The sequence below is a fragment of the Chenopodium quinoa genome, unplaced genomic scaffold, assembly GCF_001683475.1.
Source record: "Chenopodium quinoa cultivar QQ74 unplaced genomic scaffold, ASM168347v1, whole genome shotgun sequence".
Lineage (NCBI taxonomy): Eukaryota > Viridiplantae > Streptophyta > Magnoliopsida > Caryophyllales > Amaranthaceae > Chenopodium > Chenopodium quinoa.
Genome location: NW_018742484.1, coordinates 47552 through 69699, shown reverse-complemented (window position 1 = coordinate 69699; position 22148 = coordinate 47552). Strand labels below are relative to the sequence as shown.

At 42.0% G+C, this 22148-nt stretch overlaps 1 protein-coding gene across 1 annotated transcript; it reads right to left on the bottom strand.

The window, feature by feature from the left end:
• Positions 1-663: 663 nt before the first annotated feature.
• On the bottom strand, positions 664-5871 carry LOC110719295 (ERBB-3 BINDING PROTEIN 1-like). Its single transcript, XM_021898179.1, has 10 exons — positions 5696-5871; positions 5367-5507; positions 5170-5254; positions 4719-4868; positions 4459-4612; positions 1921-2136; positions 1682-1818; positions 1507-1598; positions 1189-1368; positions 664-1050 (listed from the first exon to the last, which is right to left on the bottom strand). The coding sequence occupies exons 2-10, from the start codon at positions 5455-5457 to the stop codon at positions 968-970; spliced, it is 1188 nt and encodes a 395-aa protein (XP_021753871.1). The 5' UTR covers positions 5458-5507; positions 5696-5871; the 3' UTR covers positions 664-967.
• Between the last annotated feature and the right edge of the window lie 16277 nt (positions 5872-22148).

Sequence of the window (22148 nt, the reverse complement as noted above, 5' to 3'; positions counted from 1 at the left end):
ACATTAGCACCACTAAGATGTGAAATATATTATTGTTATTACAATAGTAATGTAAATAGTTAAAATTACAATAAGATTGTTACAATGGTATACTTTTGAAATTAATATATGTACCACTAGGTTGTGAAATTATGTCATTGGAGTGTAATGGTATAATAGTAGTTGTAATGGTATTAAAATGACTATAGTGGTACAATTAAAACCTGAAAATTAAAGTGATAATATTTTATCCCATCACCTTTTTGTTGTACAAAGTTACCATTATGCCCCTATTATGTATCAATAGGTAAATAACTTTCTTCCCTTTAAAATGCCTCTAAATAACACACAAGAAAAAAAAAAGCTTGCAGTACAAAGGCAAAAGGACATCAATGGCCTGACATTCGGGTAGACAGGTACTTCAGCTACTCATTGTGCTGAAAACCAGATGTATAAAAGTGTTTTCCAGTACATTTCCCACAGCCTTTTTGCAGATTTGTAGGCGTTAAGTGTTAAATCATACAGTAGCTATGGCGTACGAACTTTGTCTAGTAGCGAAATCCTCAATTGGCAAAATGCAAGTATACAAAGTAACTATACAATCACAATGAAATTGTGACCAAATCACTTCCATCACAACCCACCCCAATCATTCCAAAGTTCAAGCAGAAATAGAGCCATGAGTTGATTCAAAGGCAATGCAACAGCAATGCCATAGCTAACCTCATTCCTGAATAAAAACTTCCAAATCCATGTAACTGAAAAATGAAACAACATAGAATGCTAAACATAAGCTCAAAGTCAACCAGAAAAAGCCCCAACACTGTGTATCAAGAAAAATTCATTTTGTGGGCCCAAACCCAGAACTTTACACAGGTGAGAGGCAACATGAAATATTGATCAACATCTAACATGTTTAAGTTGCCCATCAAGCAAATACAAAAGAGAATCAACAAGTAACAAAATTTGAACCAACATTTTTGTCTTTTCAATTTTCAGCAGTTGCGCCATTTGCATCCATGGGCTCTGCGTCAGCTGACTCTTCAGCACCAGATTTCTCACCCTTCTTGGCTGAAATAATAATAACAAAATCAGAGTATTTTAGATCTCCCGATAAAAATTTGCCTGACCTAAGCAGAAATTTTTTGGCTATATATTCCCAGAGCATCAGCCCTTATTCTTTTGTCCTTCCCCAGTCACATTCCTTACCTTTCTTCTTTTTACCACCACCTTTCTTCTTTGTCTTTGTTCCCAATGCCAACCAAGCTTTGATTTCAGGGTCATCGATTGATTTAGTTGGCTGCAATTCTTGCAAAGGATATGATGTTATACGGTCTGATCCATTTGGCATGAGAAGAACAGTGAATTTTATCTGAGCAACATAATCACCTGCATAGTCAACACATATTACTAGTAAGTACAAGACATATCATAAAAAAAAAAAAAAACCATAATTACAAGCAACAATGCGCCCAATGATAAGAAGCATCAGATAGCTGCAATCAAAACCCAGAAGAGTCAACTTACCAGGCTTCTCATACAGGACAGGGTAGGGTTGCAAGAGGTCATGATTGACACATTCTACTAGTCCAAGGCGAGCCCTCTTCTCTTCCAATGCCCTATCAGATACAACCAACTATACATCAGAGTGATTAGACCAATCATTGGCACAGCAGATATCAAAATGGGAATCAGCACAGACCTTGCTGTGAATGGCATTATTGGGAATTTCTGATTGATTTCACTTAAGATAAATCTTGATGCTTTCATTTTCAAATGATAGTTCTTGTCCACGGCTCTTTTGTAAATAGTTGTTTGCTTCTCATCCAACATTCTAGGCTACAATCACAAACATAAACCATTAGAATGAAAGAAGAACCTTCCAAAGTAGTTTTCAAGATCCAAACTCAGTCTTCCAGAACAGAATTTTCAAATCATTACCTTTCCCTCACCCGTACTAGCAGCTATATCAACAGAATAGACTTCGTTCTCTTCAAATTCAGCATCATCAACTCTCATATCAGGATTTGATACACTCAACACCACCTTGTTTCCATCAATCACAAACTGCTTCATTTGGTGACTAAGAACACCTTCAACAATTTTACAGTCATACGCGGCGGCAACTTTCTGGATTGCTTCTGTTACATCTTTATTCTGTTGCAACCAAAAAATGTAGTAAGAACACCACTGACAAAAGGTATTCTCGAGTTTTAAAAGGAACCAAACAGATCAGAGCAAAAGAATAGACAAAATGCCACATTAATCGTTTTATTGTAATCTACACTTCCAAATTAATTTAGAGCTACAAACATTATGCATTCCAATTTTTATAAGCATGTAGTTTAATATGATTTCAACCCAGATATACATGGGTTTTAAAAAGAATTAAAACTCTGATTTACAAATTAGGCACCTATGAAGGACAATTTATATAGTCAAGGCTACCAAGCTAAGTGAAAATGCAGGACAGTTGCTCTATCAGTGTAACTATGACATTTAAGCTTCATTGGACAATAATCCATTTAGCAAAGGCTTTCTTCATCATATAGAGCAAACACATTAACATAGCTTGGTTGCCATCAAAACAAACTACTGCATGCGAAGGTGATTGAATTTGCACTAAGCAATAGCACAATCTTTCCGCATATATACAAAGTGGCTCCTAACCTCTTCATAAGAAAATAACTTTGCAAGAAACAGAGACATTGAACCACTCCTATGCTGCCATAAGACCCCACCAACATAAGCTCACATATGTAGGCTTAAAATACCATAAAAATATAAAATTAACAGCAGGAATAATAAAAAATGACACGATGCTCCATCAGAGTAACTATGACTATATTAAGCTTCATTGGACCAAAATCCAAATAGCCAAAACAATGATCATCACGCAGAGCAATCACATGAGAAGAATTACTTGTAAAAGTGAGGAAAAGATGACACCAAAGAAGAAATAAATTTAAGACCAAATGCGGAATTTATCAAATTTTAAAAGAGGTAGGCAATAATTTAAAGAAAGATCATTTCAAGAACATTGAGGAAAACAGTAACAAACTAATTAAATTTCCAAGGACTCAAAAATACATCTGAGCTTTAAATTTAAAGTCCAGAAAATTTCAACTTCAAAGTGTTACATTGCCATTAGGGGACTCAGCCAAATTAAGCACATTAATAGTGATGTCACTTGAATAGATATATAGCCAAGGCAAGGAAGAATAAAACAGCACAAGTAAACTGTTTCAGGACACCTTGCATTAAACAGGAAGCCATTGGCAACAGGAAACTGGTTATCAACAAGGGAATCACAACCTCGGCAAAGTTGCTCCACCCCATCTTTGGAAAAATAACTCAGGAGTTCACTCATAGAAAACAGTAAAAGGGTAAAGACTGGTGAGCTCCAAAGTTGAAAGTTCTCAGATGAGGTTACAACTAGAGATACAAGCGCAATATGATCCAAAGTTGCAGTCATCTATATAGTCTATTTTAGGCACAAAATCACTTGTACACGTGTAGCCACAGCAAGGCCTAGAGATACAAACACAATATGATCCAAAGCCTCACATTTGGCAGCATAATATGGGCAACATGAAAGCAGGTGATCAGCATGCAAGACGTTGATCACCTCGGCGATGTTGCCCTTATTCCACAACAGGATCAAGACTAGAGCCTGCCCCTCATGAGACTGGAGATGCAGAAATTGTCAGTCTCATCATAAGTAGCAGGACAGTAGTAACTTCCATAAGCAAAAATTACAAACCAGCCACAATTGGGAATCAACAAGATCAATCCACCTCTGTGAAGCTGCCTTTTCTAAAAAGCAATCATAATCATGAAGATACATGACATCACTTTCAAGAGCTGTTTTGACTCGTATGAGCTAAAAAACTAAAATAAATGGCTCAAATCAGCTGATTGAAATATATGTCTTAATAATTGTGCATAATTCACTTCAATAAAGAAAACATGTCAAAAGGGAGGGAGCCACATTGCTGACAAGCAAATGAGGTTTGATCTTCCTGTCAGTGTAACTATGACAAAAAAAGCATCATGTGGATTTTGATCCATAGCTTCTTTAAGTTTTCATCATACAGGGAACAGACTGAAGAGAGGGCAAACCCATAATTCTAATTGCATTTAAATAGATAGCAAACATTTTTTTGATGCAAGCCATAATAAACAAAACACTTCGAGGCAAACTTATATGGTATGAGGTCCCCGGCTAGCTCATCTCATTTGATATAACTTATCTTGCACTTACTTTGTTATCAACATGGCTTCAGAACCTCACATACAAGGCATTATTAATTAACAGGAACACAAAGCCACAATATTGACAACATTTTTATGGTAATACCAATAAAAAAACCAAACAAATTATAGACTCAAGGTCATGAAAAAAAATGAGTCAACAGCAAGACATTAGTGTTTTACTGAAGTTGACAATAACAGAATGAGCAAAGGTAAAGATCATACCTTCTTGCCAGGCCTCACAAGCCTCAAAGCAACTTCAGCAGCAGTGTTGGTTGCTGCAAGAACATCAGCTTGTCTGCCGGTTACCGGGCCTTCTTGAATGACATGAGTGTGTGCAACAACAGCAATAAAGCCATCAATATGACAACCCATATCACTGCAACGAAACAATTATCCAACTCAGAACTCAATCAACAAACACTAGTTAAGTTTATACTCAAACACCATTGATTGAAAGAACAATTACACATTGAAAACCTTACATTTTCACTAAATCACCTTCTTCGAGCACTGAGTCATCACTCGCAAGGGGTGAAAAATGACAAACAACATTGTTGACAGATAAGCAAGTTGGAAAAGCAACACCTCGTTCAATCTTCTTTTTCACATTCTTGTACATGTTACCAGTTTGCCTATACATCATAAACAAACACCATTCAAAACATTGCATAGCCACTCAACAATATATAGATATCATTAAAAACATAATAAAACCCAGACAATAAAAGTCTACCAAAAAAAACCAACATTGCAACCAAGGATAACACTTTCAATCAAACAAAAATTTCCAAAAAAAATAAAAAGAAAACCCAAATTCAGACATTTAAACCCAACCCATTATTGGAGTTAAGTAAATAAACAAATAAAAAGGTCAAATTTTTTGAGAAAAAGATTCATAGTATAAAAGTACTAAAAATGGATTCAGAATCATACTCTCGGATAAAACTATCTCCTTTCTCACATAGGTCAACAATTTTAGCTTTGGGCTTGCATTCTGCGACAACTACCTGCAAAGCTCCTACGAAAACAAAAAATTGAACAAAATTAATTTCACATTTCAGATTGAAAATGATCAATAACTTTAATAAATATATCATAAAAATAAACAAAAATAGGATGAAGAAAATTACTGTTGACAATGTCAGCAGCGCTCTTGTATTTGGTGACAACTTCAGGATAGCTAAGATCCAGCTCCTTCTCCTCTCTCTCATCGTCCGACATGATTCTTCAACAATCTAATCAAAATGTTTATCGCTTTCGGTTGAAAATAACTGAAACAATGAAAAATAAATTCAAAAAAAAAAAATCAACACTATTGCAATCAATCAATCAATTAATAGATTATACGAATAATCTGATACAGAGCGAATTAACGAAAGATGGAAAATCGAAAAATTAGGGCAAAGAGAAGAGGATGGAGAAAAGAAAAATTAGGGTTTATGAGGAGAGAGAAAAATACCAGGAATAGGGGAAAAATGGAAATGGATTGTGCAGCGGAAGAAAGAAGAAGTGAGTTAGGGTTTTAAGGGGTGAGTGTTTGAGTGTGTGTGTATGTTCTGTTGGGGTTTTATAAAGAGAAGGCCCACTACTATTCTCCTCTCCGTTGCCTGTCCTCCTCTCGCAAGCGCCACATTCTCATACAGGTTTTTTCCCTTCGCTTTTTATTCTGCCTTCAAGGGCCTCAATTTTTTTTTTATTTTTTTTTTTTTTTGGAAATTCTACCTTATAACCCTCTATTTTTGCGTTTTCTACGTGGTGCCCCATCTTTTTAAAAGTTACACATTGTAACCCTTAGGTTTAATTAGTAACCATACGGTGACCTTGTCGTTATCCCACTGCTAACAAATTCCGTTAGGTTGTTTTAATCACCGTTAGTGGAGCTCACTCTCTACTAATTAATATTTTTGGCTATTTCATGAAATGCCACTGAGTAATTGCGAAATTCACCAAATGCCATCCAACTTTTCAAAATTCACCAAATGCCACCGAGTTTTAACAAAATTCACTGAGTGCCATTAATGACTAACGGTCGTTACTTGACCGTTAGTTGACCCCAACACTTGCCACGTGTTACCTTCTGATTGGTCCATTTTTAAAAAAAAAAATAATTAAACAAAAATCAAAAAAAAAATTAAAAAAATCACCTCAACAGCACCACCCTTATTACCCCAACCAAAACCATTACCTCCACCAACCCCGCCAACTAATCTGAAACCACCACCCCCATCACTCCACCAGAAATTGAAACCACCACCCCACCCCCACCTCCGAAACCCTACACCCACCCGGAACCCTAACCTCCAAGCTACCTGAATCGAAACCACCTAACGCGCCCCTACCTGAACCGAAAACGCCCTCACTCGCCTCCACGTGAACCGAATACGCCCTCACTTGCCCCCACCTGAACCAAAATCAGTCACCGGCTGAAGTTGTTGCAAGGTGGGCGATGATAGTGACAGGTTAGGTATAATGGTGGTGACCACCGAAGCAACCCCCATCCCCTTCTCCCCCTCTTTCCCGTCGCGACCCACTGAGGACGTTAAACCTTAGATTTCGAAACCCACAAATTCGCCAGTGACCGATTTTTTGCGGCAGAGGAAGGAAAGGGCACTTGATTTCGAGAGATTAGTTGGTGGTTTTAGGGTCGAGGTGGGTTGGATAGGTGGTTTTAGGGGTCGGCGGTGGGTCAGGTGGGGTGCTAAAGGACCGGCCGGCCGATTTTTGCTGGTTAAGAAGGAGGCTGGCCGTTTTCAGGCAAGGTAAGGGGAGGGGCAAGGTTTCGGGGTGGTGGCTGGGGTGGTTTCAACTTTCAAGGGTTTTTTTTTTTTTTTTTTTTTTTTTACATTTTTTTTTTACATTTTTTTTAGTTTTTATTTATTTATTTTAAATTTTTTTTTAAAAAAAAAGACTAATCAGAAAGTGACACGTGGCAAGTGGTGGGTCAACTGACGGTCAACTAACAGTCGTTAGTCATTAATGACACTTGGTGAATTTTCTTAAAACTCGGTGGCATTTGGTGAATTTTGAAAAGTTGGATGGCATTTGGTGAATTTCGCAATTGCTCAATGGCATTTCATGAAATAGCCATAATATTTTTTTTATCGATTTACGTGATAAAAAATGTTCCTTTAAAGGTTTTGGGGGCAGTTTTGGCTCTTATGAGCCTAATTTGAGCTCAGATTTTGCAAAACAAATAACATAAGTGTCTCGTTTTGCGTATTAAAAAATGTCTTGATTTGCGTGTTATTATTTTTTTTAGCCGTGGAAATTGAGCTCTTATTAAGGTTTTGGGGGCCGTTTTGGCCCTTATGGGTTATTTTTTTGCATTTACGTTTCTTAATACGCAAAATAAGGCATTTACGTTATTTTTTTAAAAAAAATTGAGCTGAATTTGGCCCCATAAGGACCAAAACGGCCCCCAAAACCTTTAATGGAACATTTTCCATCGCATAAATTGATAATATATATATATATTAATTAGTGGAGAGTGGGCTCCACTAACTGTGATTAAAACAACCTAACGAAATTTGTTAACGGTGGGATATCGGCAAGGTTACCGTGTAATTACTAATTAGACCTAAGGGTTACAATGTGTAACTTTTAAAAAGATGGGACACAACATAAAAAACGCAAAAGTAGAGGGTTGTAATGTAGAATTTCCCTTTTTTTTTAATTACTAGTTGATGATTTTGATTATAAAATACGGAGTATGATGTAGGTAGGTTTTTATGTAGGTGGGTATAATTTCAAGATTTGTAGTCCTAATTGAAGTGGGTAACCCATATCAGTATGACTTTGATGAGTAGTGGGCTGGTTTGAATATTAATAGTCATATCTGTCTTGGGTAGTATATGGATGATGAATTTGAAATCATACTAGCCATGGACAGATCCAAGGGAGTTAGGGAGGGCTTACTCGAGCCGCGGCCAGCCCCATGGATCAAAGAGACTATTATTGTTAATTGTTCTATAGTGTAACACTAAAAAAAAAGCTTAGTTTGTTCATGCATATATGATAATGTACTAATATGTCATTGTACCCTTTTCATATCCTCCTAAATCACCTTGCATACACAGATACACTCGTCCATTTATCATATTCACACATCTATCTAATCTCTACTTTGTCTTCACGGTTATTGAATATTGTTTAAAAGAAGATAGTTTCAAGTAGGTTTAATTGGGTATTAGGCGGATAATAGACGGGTATATACAAGTAATAGACAGGTAGTGGATACTGGATGGATATCCATTTGTATGAATGAAGCAAATGTGGATTTAAATTCATACTCGACATGGGTAGTGGGTAGATAGTGTGGTACAAAAATTTTGTGCGGTATGGGTAGCCGACACTATATATTCACTCTCCATGCATCCGTCTAGGTGAAAATCAGCCACATAATTAACTCACAAAATTGACTCATATAAAAAGATGCATTATTATAAAAGAGTATATAATTTGGAAAGTCAATGTATTGCTCAAACTTAGCATATTTCTATATGAAATGACATAACTGGATAGTATATATATTGGGTATCATTCATTCTTACACTGTGGCGAGCTTAGGAGTATGTTTACTTTGGCTTTTGATGAAATAATTGAAAGTATCTACAATTAGAGGTGAGCATGGGCCGTGCTGGCTCGCGGGTGGCACGGGCCCAAAACGAGATTGGCCCGGCCGGGCACGAGCCCGCCAGCGGCACGACACAGCACAGTGACCGAGGAGTGGGCTGGGCCGTGGGCCATGCCGTGTACACGAACCCGCTGGCGGCACGATACTTTGGCTCGTTAGGCACGGCCATAAAATAACATAAATAATAATAAAGAACTATTATAATAATAATAAGAATAATAAAAAGAATAATAATAATAATAATAATATAATAATAATAATAATAAAAACATAACCATAAATTAATAAAATTATTTAAATAGTATATCCATTTTGAAAGTTGTTAAAAAAAATTAAAAAAATTATGGGCGGCCCGGTGTCCGACACTGCACGGCACGCCAGGCACGTAGGCTATGCTGTGCCGTGGGCTGAGGTTTGCTAAATGGTGGCCCGACACGCCAAGATGCAGGCACGGCACGGCACGAGCCACCACCAGGCACGGTGAGGCACGGCCTGCGACGGCCCAGCACGGCACATTGCCCACCTCTACCTATAATAGGTCTGACTCTGTTTCAACCATTCACAACCTAATTTTGTCTATAAACACACTCATGAAAGTTGATAAACTTACTTTGGAACATTTGGAAGGGAGAATAGCGGTGTCATAACTCGATAACATCATAGACCTCAGTCTCACCAGATTTGCTAAAGAGTCATCTTTGCTCACAATAAATGGGTTCATAGAAGATAAAACCCTTCTCAACACATTTCAAATTTCAAGGTACCCCATTTCTCAATCAACAAGTTCCGACATTCCCTACTAGCAAATTTTAACTGCTTAGGCTTCCTTCTATATAGTTCATCAAGACCAATTTGATGAATTAATAAAAAACACTTTTCAAACTATTGGTTTTGTCATCCAAAAATGGGCACAACACATTAGTGAAAGTGACCCATTTTTATTTGGTGGTTTGATCCTCACAATCGACATGAAAGTCTAGATGGCTACTACAAGAGGGGGGTGAATTGTAGCTAGTATAGGTGAAATAATAAACTTTTTGCGGAATTTATACTAAGTAAAACATTAGAGAGATATGATATAGGCTTTTCTGAATTTCCACTATGTAAATCAAACTCTTTTACAAGTGAATAATAAACCCGTAACAAGTTTCACAATTTCTGAGAGAGTTGGAAACAAGTACGTCTTGTTCCATATGTGTTCCTACTTCACTCTTCTACTTGAAAATTGAGTGATGATTTCATTATATATTCATGAACTTTTTGAAATTTACTACTTTTTTTTTTTAATAAAAAAAAGAGAAAACAATTATTAAAGCTTTTCTTTTATTTTTGCATTCAACAAGAAAACTATTACTCTGTATGCACTACTTTTTTTGTAAATAATAATAATTATAATAATAACAACAACAACAACAACAATAATAATCTATAACTATAACTAATACTAAAGTAGCAACCGCTGACATCATTCTATTTTAAAATTGACACATGTCATGTCATTAAAAAATTTCTTTCCAAAACTATAAATGATGTCATCGTTTTGTTATTTTTATTTTATTTTATTAAAATTCTGGTCAATTAAATTATTATTAGTATCACATTCTGAAAAATGGTCTATTCTCTTTAAGAATAATTATTTAATTTGTCTTCCTTGGATACTCTGATCTTTCATCATTCAATTTTTCTATGAGCTTTATTATTATTTTTTTTTTATTATTTGATGTTTTATTTGTTTTGGGAATATTTTTGTTTTAATTTTGGTATAAAAAAATTAAATAAATTTAGAAAATTTTATTTGATCAAATCGTGCATCGCACGAGACTCGTAATAATAATAATAATAATAATAATAATAATAATAATAATAATAATAATAATAATAATAATAATAATAATAATAATAAGGTTACCGCTTCTGCAAAATCCTAGTGAGGTCGCTGCCCCCAAACTCATGAAGAAATTGACAGATATATATTTCACAAAGGTTACCGTTTCTGCAAAATCCTCCTTTTTTTTTATCTCCTCGACAATCAGCCTTGTGAAAATCGCAACAAGGAGATCACACCTCTACTTAGCTTTGGGCGGTCCCTATTTCGGGTTGGGTCAGACGATGAACGCAAAGACTTATGGATGTGTGTTGTGCTACCGGTTGGGTGTTCCATTGTTCTCTGTCTCAACGTCGTGCTCTACTTGTTCAAGGATTTTTTCTGGGGATGTTTTCGGTGATCACGTGGTGTCGTGTGCTGGTATGGTGGGTATTAAGCATCGGCATAATGTTTTTCAGGATACCCTTGTTGATGTTTGCTATTGATCTGGGATTTCAGCGAGAAAGGAGGTAGACATTGGGTTGTATGGAAGGAACGACAGGGCCCTCGGACCTGCAGATGTGTTACTTTATTATTGGGATTGAGGTCGCGATATCTGTGTTGATAGGGTCTTCTCCTTTGACACAGTCGGGGCTATCTGACTTTGTTCCTGGACGGGTTATAGCCGATGCGGCTCATCGGAAGCGGGTCAAGTACGAATATAGTTGTCAAACGATTGGATATGGTTTCATTCCCTTCTCCTTTTCTTCACTTGGGGAATTAGAGAAGGAGGTTGTTGCAATGCTGAAACGGGTTCAGAAGTTCTCGACAACGCAAGACATAGGGGCATGTGTTGCTGCTCATATATTTACTAGGATAGGATTTGCTATAGCTAGAGGAGTGGGGGCCCAGATTGTATCTTGGTTTCCCACTAATTTTTTGTAGGTTGTATGACTTGTTTTCATCGGTTTACCAGGTTTGATCTTGGGTTAGCGTTTAAGGGGTGGTTTTGGGCGACTTTCAGGCGACGTTTAGGCGACGTTCAGGCGATATTATCGTGAAATTCAGGCAAATTTTCAGGGTAATTTGGTGCATAATTCAGGGCGAAATTGCAGCCGGTGTTCGCAGGTTTTTGCAGCAGGTTTCGCAAGTTTAAGGGGTTGTTTCAGGCGGTTTAAAGGGGTGGTTTCAGGCTGTTTGCAGCGGGTTTTTGTAGAGCAGGTTTTTGGGCTGTTTGAGGGGTGGTTTTGGCTGTTCGGAGGAGTTCGGCAGGCTGTTTTCGGGGTGGTACTGGCGGAAGTTTCTAGTTTCAGGTGGTTTCTGGCGGGATTGGTGCATAGTTGCGGTAGTTACTGGGCTAAGGTTCAATTTTGGTTCTTTTTTGGAAAGTTTTTCTGGTTTTTGGCAAGGGTTATTCTGGTTTTGTGTGGTGGCAGCATGTGGTTTGCACGTGTATAGCTATATCGGCTGTTCGGGTGAAGTTTCATTGCCCCTTTGTGGGTCTAAGTGGTTGTCAAGATGGAAGTGGCAACGGTCTTACTAAAAGTTCTCTTATCAAGCATCTTTATGATCGTCATTTTTGTATTGGTGCGCGGGATATCACACGACATTCTATTTCTTCTAATTTGGTCGTTTATACTGAGGCTGAAGTTACTTTTTCGCGTATGGGGTTTTGGTTATGTGGGGTTTGCTACAAAACGTATATGCATCGTGCTAAGTGTCGTCATAGTCCGAGTGAGATTGTGTCACCCCCGGATGCAGGGGATGGTATTGTTCGTTTTGTGCTTCATGGTTTCTCCAAGCCGCAATCTGCCTCTTCTCCGACTCAGCTTGGGCGCATAGGTGGTTTGGTGCATGATCAGCCTTGTGGTTTTGATGTGGCTCTCCTTGACTGTTTGTTCTCCAAGGGGTTTCGGACTGTAAAATCTATACCTCCCAAGTGTCGTTTGGGGTTTTCTCGGGTTCTGAAAGGTCCCTTGATAAGGTGATTTCTAAGCCTGATGACATTTCTAGTTGGGTTTCTTTGTTGGTGTTACCTCTATGCACCCTTAAAACCTTTCGCCCGTGGAGTAGCTCCGAGTGTAGGTCTTCGGTAAAATGTCGGCTTCAAGAGGAGAGTATTTCCCGTGCTATTTGTTCTTGGAGTGCACCAGGGGGTAATTTGTAGCTTGTGAGGGATATTTTGACAGAGGATTCTCCTTCTTTTTCAGTGGTTGGTGATGAGGGCCTTGATTTGGAGGAGCGTAATATCAAGCAATGTCATAGGAAGATTTGTGACGGCCATTACACTGCTGTAGTTCGGGTTCTTTCTTCTTCAGGCATTGCTCCTTATAATGATGATACTCTCGCGGATTTACAGTCTAAACACCCTACTTCTCCAGCTCCATCCTTGCTTGATATACCTGTTGATGGCCTTCATCTCGTTACTACTTCTGATGTTGTTTTGGATCGGATTAAGAGTTTTCCACGTGGCACATCATGTGGTAGGCACGGTTTACGTGCTCAGCACCTTATGGATTGCTTGAGTGGTGCTGCTGTGGCTGTATCGGATGAGTTAGTTGACTCTATTTCTGGGGTGGTTAATCTCTTTCTCACTGGTAAGTGTCCGATGGAGCTAGGAGGGTATATTGCTATTGCTCCTCTTACACCACTTGTCAAGCCTGGTGGTGGTATTCGTCCTATAGCTGTGAGTACTGTTTGGCGGCGTCTGGTTTCGAAGGTCGGTGCTGTTATGGTTGGTCAGTCTTTAGGAAGCTACTTTGATGGTCTCCAATTTGGTGTTGGAGTTTCTTCAGGAGGTGAGGCGATTCTTCATGCTGTGAATCGGTTGATTGAGGATCGTGGTTCCGATGTGGGTCTTTCTATGTTATTGGTGGATTTTCAAAATGCCTTCAATCTAGTTGATCGTGCGGTCATGTTACGTGAGGTTCGTCGTCGTTGTCCGGGCCTTTTGCGCTGGGTAGAGTTTTGCTACTCTAATCCAGCTAGATTGTATTACGGGGACCACACCTTTTGGTCGTCTCAGGGAGTGCAGCAGGGTGATCCCCTTGGTCCCTTGCTATTTGCTTTGGTTTTACAGCCCCTAGTGTGTAAGATTAGAGACACTTTTGATGTATGTCTTCAGGCCTGGTATTTGGATGACGGTACTGTGATTGGTGACACGTTGGTGGTAGGGAAGGTTCTGCAATTGATTATGGAGGACGGGCCTCGTTTTGGGTTACATCTTAACGTGGAAAAAACTGAAGTTTTCTGGCCTACAGAAGACCCTCGAAGCAGGCTTGTGGGTGTCTTTCCGCCTAATATTGCTCGACCCTTGCGTGGTGTTAAGCTGCTTGGTGGTCCCGTTAGTTCCGATTCCGGTTTTGGAGGTGAGCTTGTGATGTAGAGGGTGACCAAGACCATTGCGCTTATGGATAGGGTTGCTAAGCTAGATGATCCTCAGTGCGAGCTGTTGTTGCTTAGGGCTTGTACCGGAGTTTCTAAGCTATACTTTGCATTGCGTACTTGTCCTCCTAGTACCTTTGAGACGGCTCAGCGCACATTCGATGGGGCTCTTAGATCTTTATTGGAGCGTATTGTTACTGCTTCAGGGCCCTGGTTTGGCGATTGGCAGTGGCGGCTTGCCATCTTGCCTTTTGCTTTGGCGGTCTTGGTGTTTATTCCGCAGGTGATGTTCGACATTATGCTTTTCTTGCTTCCCGGTTACAGTCTGCTGGGTTGCAGACACAGCTATTACGACATGCTGGTGTTGTTGGTCTTGGACGAGCCTTTGGAGATGCGTTGAGTTTGTTTAATGGAATAGTGGAGTCTGAAATTATGAGTAATCTTAGTGAGGTCGTTGCCCCTAAACTCATGGAGAAATTGGCAGATATGTATTTCACAAAGGTTACCGCTTCTGCAGAATCCGCCTATTCTTTGACTCCTCGGCAATCAGCATTGTGGAAATCGCAACAGGGAGATCACACCTCTGCTTGGCTTCGGGCAGTCCCTATTTCTGGGTTGGGTCAGACGATGAACCCAAAGACCTACTGATGTGTGTTGTGCTACCAGATGGGTGTTGCATTGTTCTCTATCTCGACGCCGTGCTCTGCTTGTTCTCGGGTTTTTCCTGGTGATATTTTCGGTGATCACGCGATGTCGTGTGCTGGTCTTGTCGGTATTAAACATCGGCATAATATTGTCCGGGATACCCTTGTTGATATCTGCTACAGATCTGGGATTTCAGCAAGAAAGGAGGTTGACATAGGGTTGTCTGGAGGGAATGACGGGGCCCTTAGACCTGCTGATGTGTTACTTTATTCTTGGGATCGTGGTCGCGATGTTTGTGTGGACTTAACAGGGTCTTCTCCATTGACACAGACAGGGCTTTCTGACTTTGTTCCTGGACGGGTTGTGGCTGATGCGGTCATCGGAAGCGGATGAAGTATGAAGCTGGTTGTCGGCTGATGGGGTATGGTTTCATTCCCTTCTCCTTTTCTTCGCTTGGGGAATTGGAGAAGGAGGTTGTCGTGTTGCTGAAGCGGGTTCAGAGGTTCTCGACGACGCAAGACATTGGGGCTCGTGCTGCAGCTTTTATCTTCACTAGGGTAGGCTTTGCTATAGCTAGAGGAGTGGGGGCCCAGATTGTATCTCGGCTTCCCACTAACTTGTTGTAGGTTGTATGACTTTGTCTGTTTTTGAGATAATAATAATAATAATAATAATAATAATAATAATAATAATAATAATAATAATAATAATAATAATAATCTGGGTTGTCTGACTTTGTTCCTGGTCGTGTTGTGTCGGCTGCGGCTCAGCGGAAGCGGGACAAGTATGGGGCGCGTTGCAGGGCAATTGGCTATTGTTTCGGGGTTTTCTGATGTCCTGCGGGAGAGTTACAATTCCGAGACTGGAACCGGACGCCTGTACTTGCAAAATAACGGAGACTCCTGGGAGCTCCGCCTCCAACGGTCAAGTTAGTACCTGATTAAGGAGTAATAAGTGCGGAAATTAAAGGGGGAAGATCTGGTTCCTCTAGGGGAGGAGTGATCAATGTGTTTAGACTTCTCTAGGTGAGAGTCATTAATTGCTTCATCCCCTTTAATGAGGATTAATTAAGTATTTATAGTCTTGAGAAGCGTGCCACTCTCTAGGTTTAGGGTAAACCTAGGGCTGACCGGGCCTCTAAACAGGATTGGGCCTTGTTGGCCGGTTTTCCCATTTGGCATGGGTGGACACATGGCGTGTCTCAATTGGTCCGCAGAGGACGTATCTGTGATTGACACGTGGCAGGCTCCTATTGGCCTACGTGAAGGACACGTGGCGGAACCTGGTTGGTCCACTTGTCAGACGGTGATTGGTGGATAAAAATCCCCTAATCATTTGCCCCTCACAGGTGGCACGTGACTGGTCACGTGTCACCTGTGACAGGTGCCGCACGGTGACAGGCGACGGCCTGCTACAGGTGTCACCTTGCAAGTGGCCGAGAGATTTTCCCGCCCAAATTTTGAATTTGGAAGCGACCCTTCGCCTTCTCACTTTGCCTATAAAAGGAAGTGCTGACTTCGGTCATTTTCACATTTGAGAACTTTGCGAGAACATTCGGACCCCTGAACTTGCTCTGACATTTCGGACCTTTTCTGCCTACCGCCTGTTCTGACAAGCCGACTGCACAGGATTTTCAGAACTTCATCAACCGTCACTCGTTCAGGTAACTCAGTTCTCTTACTCTTAATTTTCTTTTTATTTTTTGAAATGGCACCACGGAAGCACACGACACGACCTAAGTTAGTGATCAACCGGTCACCGGGGACGGCTGAATCTAGGACTAGGAGTGCCGCCTGCCCTTTTCTGGACCCATCTTTGCCCTTTATACAAAGTCCGACTGTATCTGTGTCTATGCAGAACGTGATGGCCAGAACAAAAAAGACTGCTATGATCTCAAACTCGGACGGCTCCTCCCAAAGGGTGCTCATTAGTGAAACATCTGACTAGGCGCCAGATGTAGAAGTGAAACGAGGCGGCTGCCAAGCCGACAGTTCTGAGGGAGGGGTCAAGGTGGTCCCTTCCCATTTCACCGTTGATATGTCTAATTTTCCTCCTGCTCCTTCTAAGGGAGAGGAGGCGGGCCCCTCTGGGAGAGGGGAGGAGTCGTCCTCTTCGGACTCGTCAGAGGACGAGTCCGAGTCCAGCTCTTCTGGCCACGCTTCTCCAGGCTCAGAAGAAAGAAACAGCCGCCTACAAGAGGCGAGGCTTTCTCATGCAGTTGAGAAGGGGGGCAATTGGGCGGAGCCATCCGCCTCTTACAGAGAGGAAAACACCCCTTACTACTGCACGGTACCCCGGGGCCGGATCGCAGCCATGCAAGACAAAGTGGAGAGCTTTATAGCTAACCACAGAATGGGCCCCGACTTTCTAGTGTTTGTGCCGGATCCAGAAGACACTGTTGTCTGGCCGGCTGGTACCAGCTATGATGACGGCTGCTTTGGCTGCTATGTGGCGGCCATCAAAGCTGGACTGCGCTTCCCATTACATCCGGCTGTTCAGCGGATTTTAGATGGGTATGATTTGGGGTTATGGCAGTTAGCCCCCAACTCTTGGGTAAACGTACTCGGCTATGTGGCCGGGTGCGAAATGTACGGGGTGGAGCCAAGCTTTGAGGCTTTCGCCCACATGAACTATCTCAGCCGGACCCCTAAGTCGGGAGGTACCGACTGGTATCAATTAACAAGCCATAGGGGCTACCTCATGACGAGAGGTAAGGCGAACAAATGGAAGGATTGGCGGAACACCTTCCTTATCATCGAGGGTTCAGACACGGAGCTGAACAAACGCTTTAACAAGTGGAATAGGGATCCGCCTCTTCTCGCAGGCGGCCGCAGCATGCCGCCTGTTCCCCCAAAGGCTAAAAAAGAGATCCTAGACAAAGGACTCTTCAAAGTAGAGACTAGGGTGAACTCTACTTCAGGGGTACGAGAGCAAGTACCCCTAAACTGCGTCCCGAGCTTCAAGTGGCTCTATGACGAGTACTTTTTGGCCGCCTGTGGCCTCAGCAGTCGGTGCTCTAGAGGTAGCCGGCCTGACAAATACTCTGTTTTTTCACGCCTTGTTTACTTGGGATTTTTACTAACTTTGCTGTTTATTTTTTGCAGCTGACGCCATGAGTAAAATAACAGCATCCAAGACTGCGGCGGCCATGTTGCGGGCCTCTCTCATGCAACAGTCTTGTACCGACTCCCCCAACAAGGGGGCACCCTTGGTAGGCTTCGAAACTCTTCCTCTTTTAGGAGTTGTCTTATGCATATACTAACTCTTTTTTTTTTTTTTTTTTTTTTTTTTTTTTTTTTTTTTTTTTCAGTCGGGCACTCCAAGAGCTTCTTCCTCGCAACAGCCGGACCCCAAGGCCCGGAGGACGACTGTTGCAAGCTCTCCTGGGTCTTCCAGGAAAACAGTGGCGGCTGAGAAGCAGCCGGCCACTTCTTCTAAAACTCCGGCGGGGCCGCCTAGAAGTATGGACAATTACTTGTAAAAACTTTTACACTTGCTTCCTTCTTGACTAGGTCTAACTTGCTTTTTTTACGCTTGATGCAGCCGGCCCTCAGGGGCCTGACTTGGTAGAGGTAGCCAAGTCCATGATCAAAGTAGTTCCTCCATCTGAAAGGGAGGCGGTCAGGGGTGTCGGCACCCTTGACCTTGATGGGATTGCAGGGGTCCTTGCTGAGGTATACTTTTTGAGTATTTGAATTCCAGGACGCCTGTTATCTTTTTTGTTTGGAAACTGACGCATGTTCCCCTTTTTACTTAGGCCCTGCTCCGAGTGAACGGCCTTCGCAAGCCGCTTGACCGGAAGAACAAAGAGGTAAAGGCTGCAAAAGCTATGGCCGCCTCTGACTGTGATAAGGCAATGTTTCAAATTGCCCAAAATGAAGTACTGACCATTGATATTCTTTATTATCAGGCGCAGGCTACCGCCGCTGTTCGGGCTCAGTTAGAGGCGGCCCAGAAGAAGAATGACGAGCTGGAGGCGACCATCACAAATCTTAAGGCCGAGCTGAAACCTCTTCGCCTAAAAATGTACTCTTACGAAGCCATGGAGAAATCCTTGGCAAGCGTAAAAGAACGCCTGGTGAGCCAAGAGAAGAGTCTTACCCAAGAGCTCTCGGAAAAGGCCGAGCAAGAGAAGAAAGAGCTCGTCCGGGAGATGATGGAAGACTCCGCTCAAATCCAGCGCATGACCTGGGGCCGCCTGTTCCCCAATGCCGACTTTGCCTCTTGGGAAAGAACGTACCGCCAGTGTTCGGAAACATATAATCAAGAGATCCTGGCGGCTGCTGAAGAAGAGGCGTTGGGAGAAGCGTTGGAGGAGGAGGAGCCGGTTGTGGCGCTTGTGCCACTTGGGGGTAAGGCATCAAAAAATGATGCAGCTGAAGCCGAGTCCAGCAAGAAGAGTGCTGACCAGGCGGCAGCTGCTAATACTGAACTGCCCCCTTCTTAAGCTTAATGTATTCTTTCCACGGCCTGCGTGTCGTTTGCTTTGTATTTACCCGGCCAGGGGGCCGGGGCTTTGAATATTTTGCTGGTCTTTAATGACCGGCTTATTTTTAATGAATTTTTGTTTGCAATGAATTTTTGTTTGCTTCAAATTTGTCCAAGTATTCCATATCTAATATCCCATTGTTTACTAGACCGACTGTTGTACATGGCCGAACGTTGCAGACAGGTACGTATAGTTAGTACGCCGCCTATGCCCCTGGACGACTGGTTGTCTGTTTCCAGGATAGACGATCAGTCGGCCATTTATTCAATCGGTATTCGAACTATTTTGTCTGGATCCTTTTTAGGCAGGCGTGCCTGTCTTTTTGTAATTTTAACCAAGTAGGAAAGTGGTCTGACCAAGTAAATAGAGTATTACCTAGTCGCCAAGGAATTGAGTAGTAAAGATAACAAGCGGCGGGTACCGGTTGTTTCCCTTTATTCGCCAATGTTTGTTGGCTTTTAACTCATAATTTGTTAACCTAGCAGGAGTAGTGGTTGAGAGCCCTGTTTGCTAAAAACAGGCGGACGACTCATACCTTTTAGGCTCCATACTAAGTTTGAGTGACTATTAAGTTAACATAGGAGTTACTTAGTCTTCGTCACAATCTAGATTGAGTAGTAGAGGTACCAGGCGGCGGAGGCCGGCTGATCCCCTTGATTTGCCAATGTTTGTTGGCTATTAACTCAATAGGTTACCTAGTAGGAATAGGGGTTTGAGTGCCCTGTTTGTTAAAAACAGGCGGACGACTTAAACCTTTTTAGGTTCCATACCAAATTTGAGGGAGTGACTATGAGTTAACGTTGGAGTTACTCAGTCGCCGTCACTTTTGTTTGAGAAGTAGAGGTACCAGGCGGCGTAGGCCGGCTAGACCCCTTGATTCGCCAATGTTTGTTGGCTATTTACTCAATAGGTACCCCTGCATTTATCCCAAGTAATACAGGCGGTCATCTGACTCAGATGTCAACTGCTACCACTGGTTTGGTTAGTGATAGAGTTATCCTTGTCTCAAAAACGGCTACGTGGTTGCCCTTGGGGACAGTCGTATAGGTGCCGTGTAATTAGTTTATAGAACAATGTTTCCACCCAAAAGGGAGCTGCTCTCTGCGACGAATTTCATCCGGAGGGATGCCGTCGGACGCCTGCTATGATGTTGGGACAGGTCGTATTAGTTTTGTAGATTTGATCAGTTGGCTTGGCGCCTGGTCTGATCATTCGACCTGTAGCCTTGGTAAGTTCTTGGTGAACGTTGGTGCTAAGTAAAAGGAGGGTAGCCGCCTGTTAGGCACAGGGTCGGCCAGGCCCTAATCTTTTTAGCTAAGTATTAGGGGGGTGGCTATGTGTTTGGAACCAGTCGGCCATCTTCTTATGGAGAGTAGCCGACTATATGCCCAGGCGACATGCCCTATTGTGAGTGAAATACTCAATGGAGAGTAGCCGACTGTAAAGGTACAGACGGCATGCCCCTCTGAAGATAGAGTGTAAAACTCAATGGAGAGTAGCCGACTGTAAAGGTACAGACGGCATGCCCCTCGTAATACAAAATTGAATAGTAAGTGCAAACTTTTATTAAGTAGCTCTTTACTTTACATTATTCAAAAAGAAATATTTCTTAAGATAAACTACATTCCAAGTTCGAGGCAACGGTTGTTTGTCTGGTGTTTCCAGACGGTAGGTACCGTCCCTGACTTCCTCATAGATTCGGTAGGGTCCTTCCAGTTGGGAGTTAGTTTTCCAGACTCATTAGCCCTACCAACTGCTTCCATTTTTTCTAAGTACAAAGTCCCCTACTTTGAGTGGACGCCTGTGTACTTTTTTGTTGTATGATCTAGTCATTCTCAGGCGATAGATCTCATGGCGCAAGACAGCATTGCCCCTCTTTTCAGGAAGTGAGTCTAATTCCAGGCGCATGGCTTCCCAGTTTGCCTCTTCGTCATATAGCATTACTCGAAGAGTCGGCTCGTAGTGTTCTATTGGAAGAACAGCTTCCGCACCGTAAGTTAGGAGGAATGGAGTTTCTCCAGTCGCCCCTTTTTCAGTCGTCCTAATGGCCCAGAGAACATGTGGTAGTTCATCCGCCCATAGGCCGCCTGCTCGTTCAATCTTTTTCTTGAGACCGTCTGAGATGATTTTATTAAAGGTTCTACCTGCCGTTTGCTTGTGGACGGCCGACAGATGCAAAGTAGTTTGCAATTCCTTGGTCACCCAACCAGCTTTTGAGAACAGGCGTCTCAAATTGGGGACCATTATCAAAAACCATAGACATGGGAACCCCGAACCGAGTGATGACATTTTTCCAAATGAATGAAATTACATCTTTCGTCTTGATTCCCTTTACCGCCTCCGCCTCTACCCATTTAGTGAAGTAGTCGACGGCAACAAGTATGTACCTCTTCCGCCTGTAGCAGGCGTATATGGACCCAGAATGTCCATGCCCTACTTAGCAAACGGTAGTGGGCTGTGAATGGTAGTGAGGTCAGTAGCCGGACGGTGAATTAGTTTGCCAAACCTTTGGCACTTGTCACATTTTTTTCACCATCTCCATTGCATCTGCTTCCAAAGTAGGCCAAAAGTAGCCCTGCGCCTTGCCTTTGAGCAAGCATCCTACCACCTATATGCGAAGCACAGTAACCAGAGTGAAGATCATCTAGTATCTCTCGTCCCTTTTCTGGAGTAACACACTTTAAGAAGGGTTGAAGGTACCCCCTCTTGTGAAGTTCTCCCTTAATCATTTCAAAACAAGTGGCTCGTTTTTTCAGTGCTGCCGCCTGTTGAGGATCATCCGGCAGTGTACCGTTTGTCAGATATGCCCTGATTGAATCCATCCAGGTTGAGCTTCTGTCTAGGATTCCAATAGGGTTTTCCTCGATGCTTCTCTTCTCCATTACTTCCCAAAAAAAAGTTCGAGGAGTATCAGAGGAGGCGGATGATGCTAATTTTGACAGTGCATCCGCCTGGTT

Bases quoted from the DNA above. Each gene is read 5' to 3' on its own strand.
- LOC110719295 (XM_021898179.1), bottom strand. From the start codon at position 5,457: ATGTCGGACGATGAGAGAGAGGAGAAGGAGCTGGATCTTAGCTATCCT. The intron at 1,819-1,920 runs GTAATGATTTGA...TTGTGATTGTAG, and splicing joins CTAGTACGGGTGAGGGAAAG to CCTAGAATGTTGGATGAGAA. The intron at 1,051-1,188 runs GTAAGGAATGTG...TTATTATTTCAG, and splicing joins TGGTGGTAAAAAGAAGAAAG to CCAAGAAGGGTGAGAAATCT.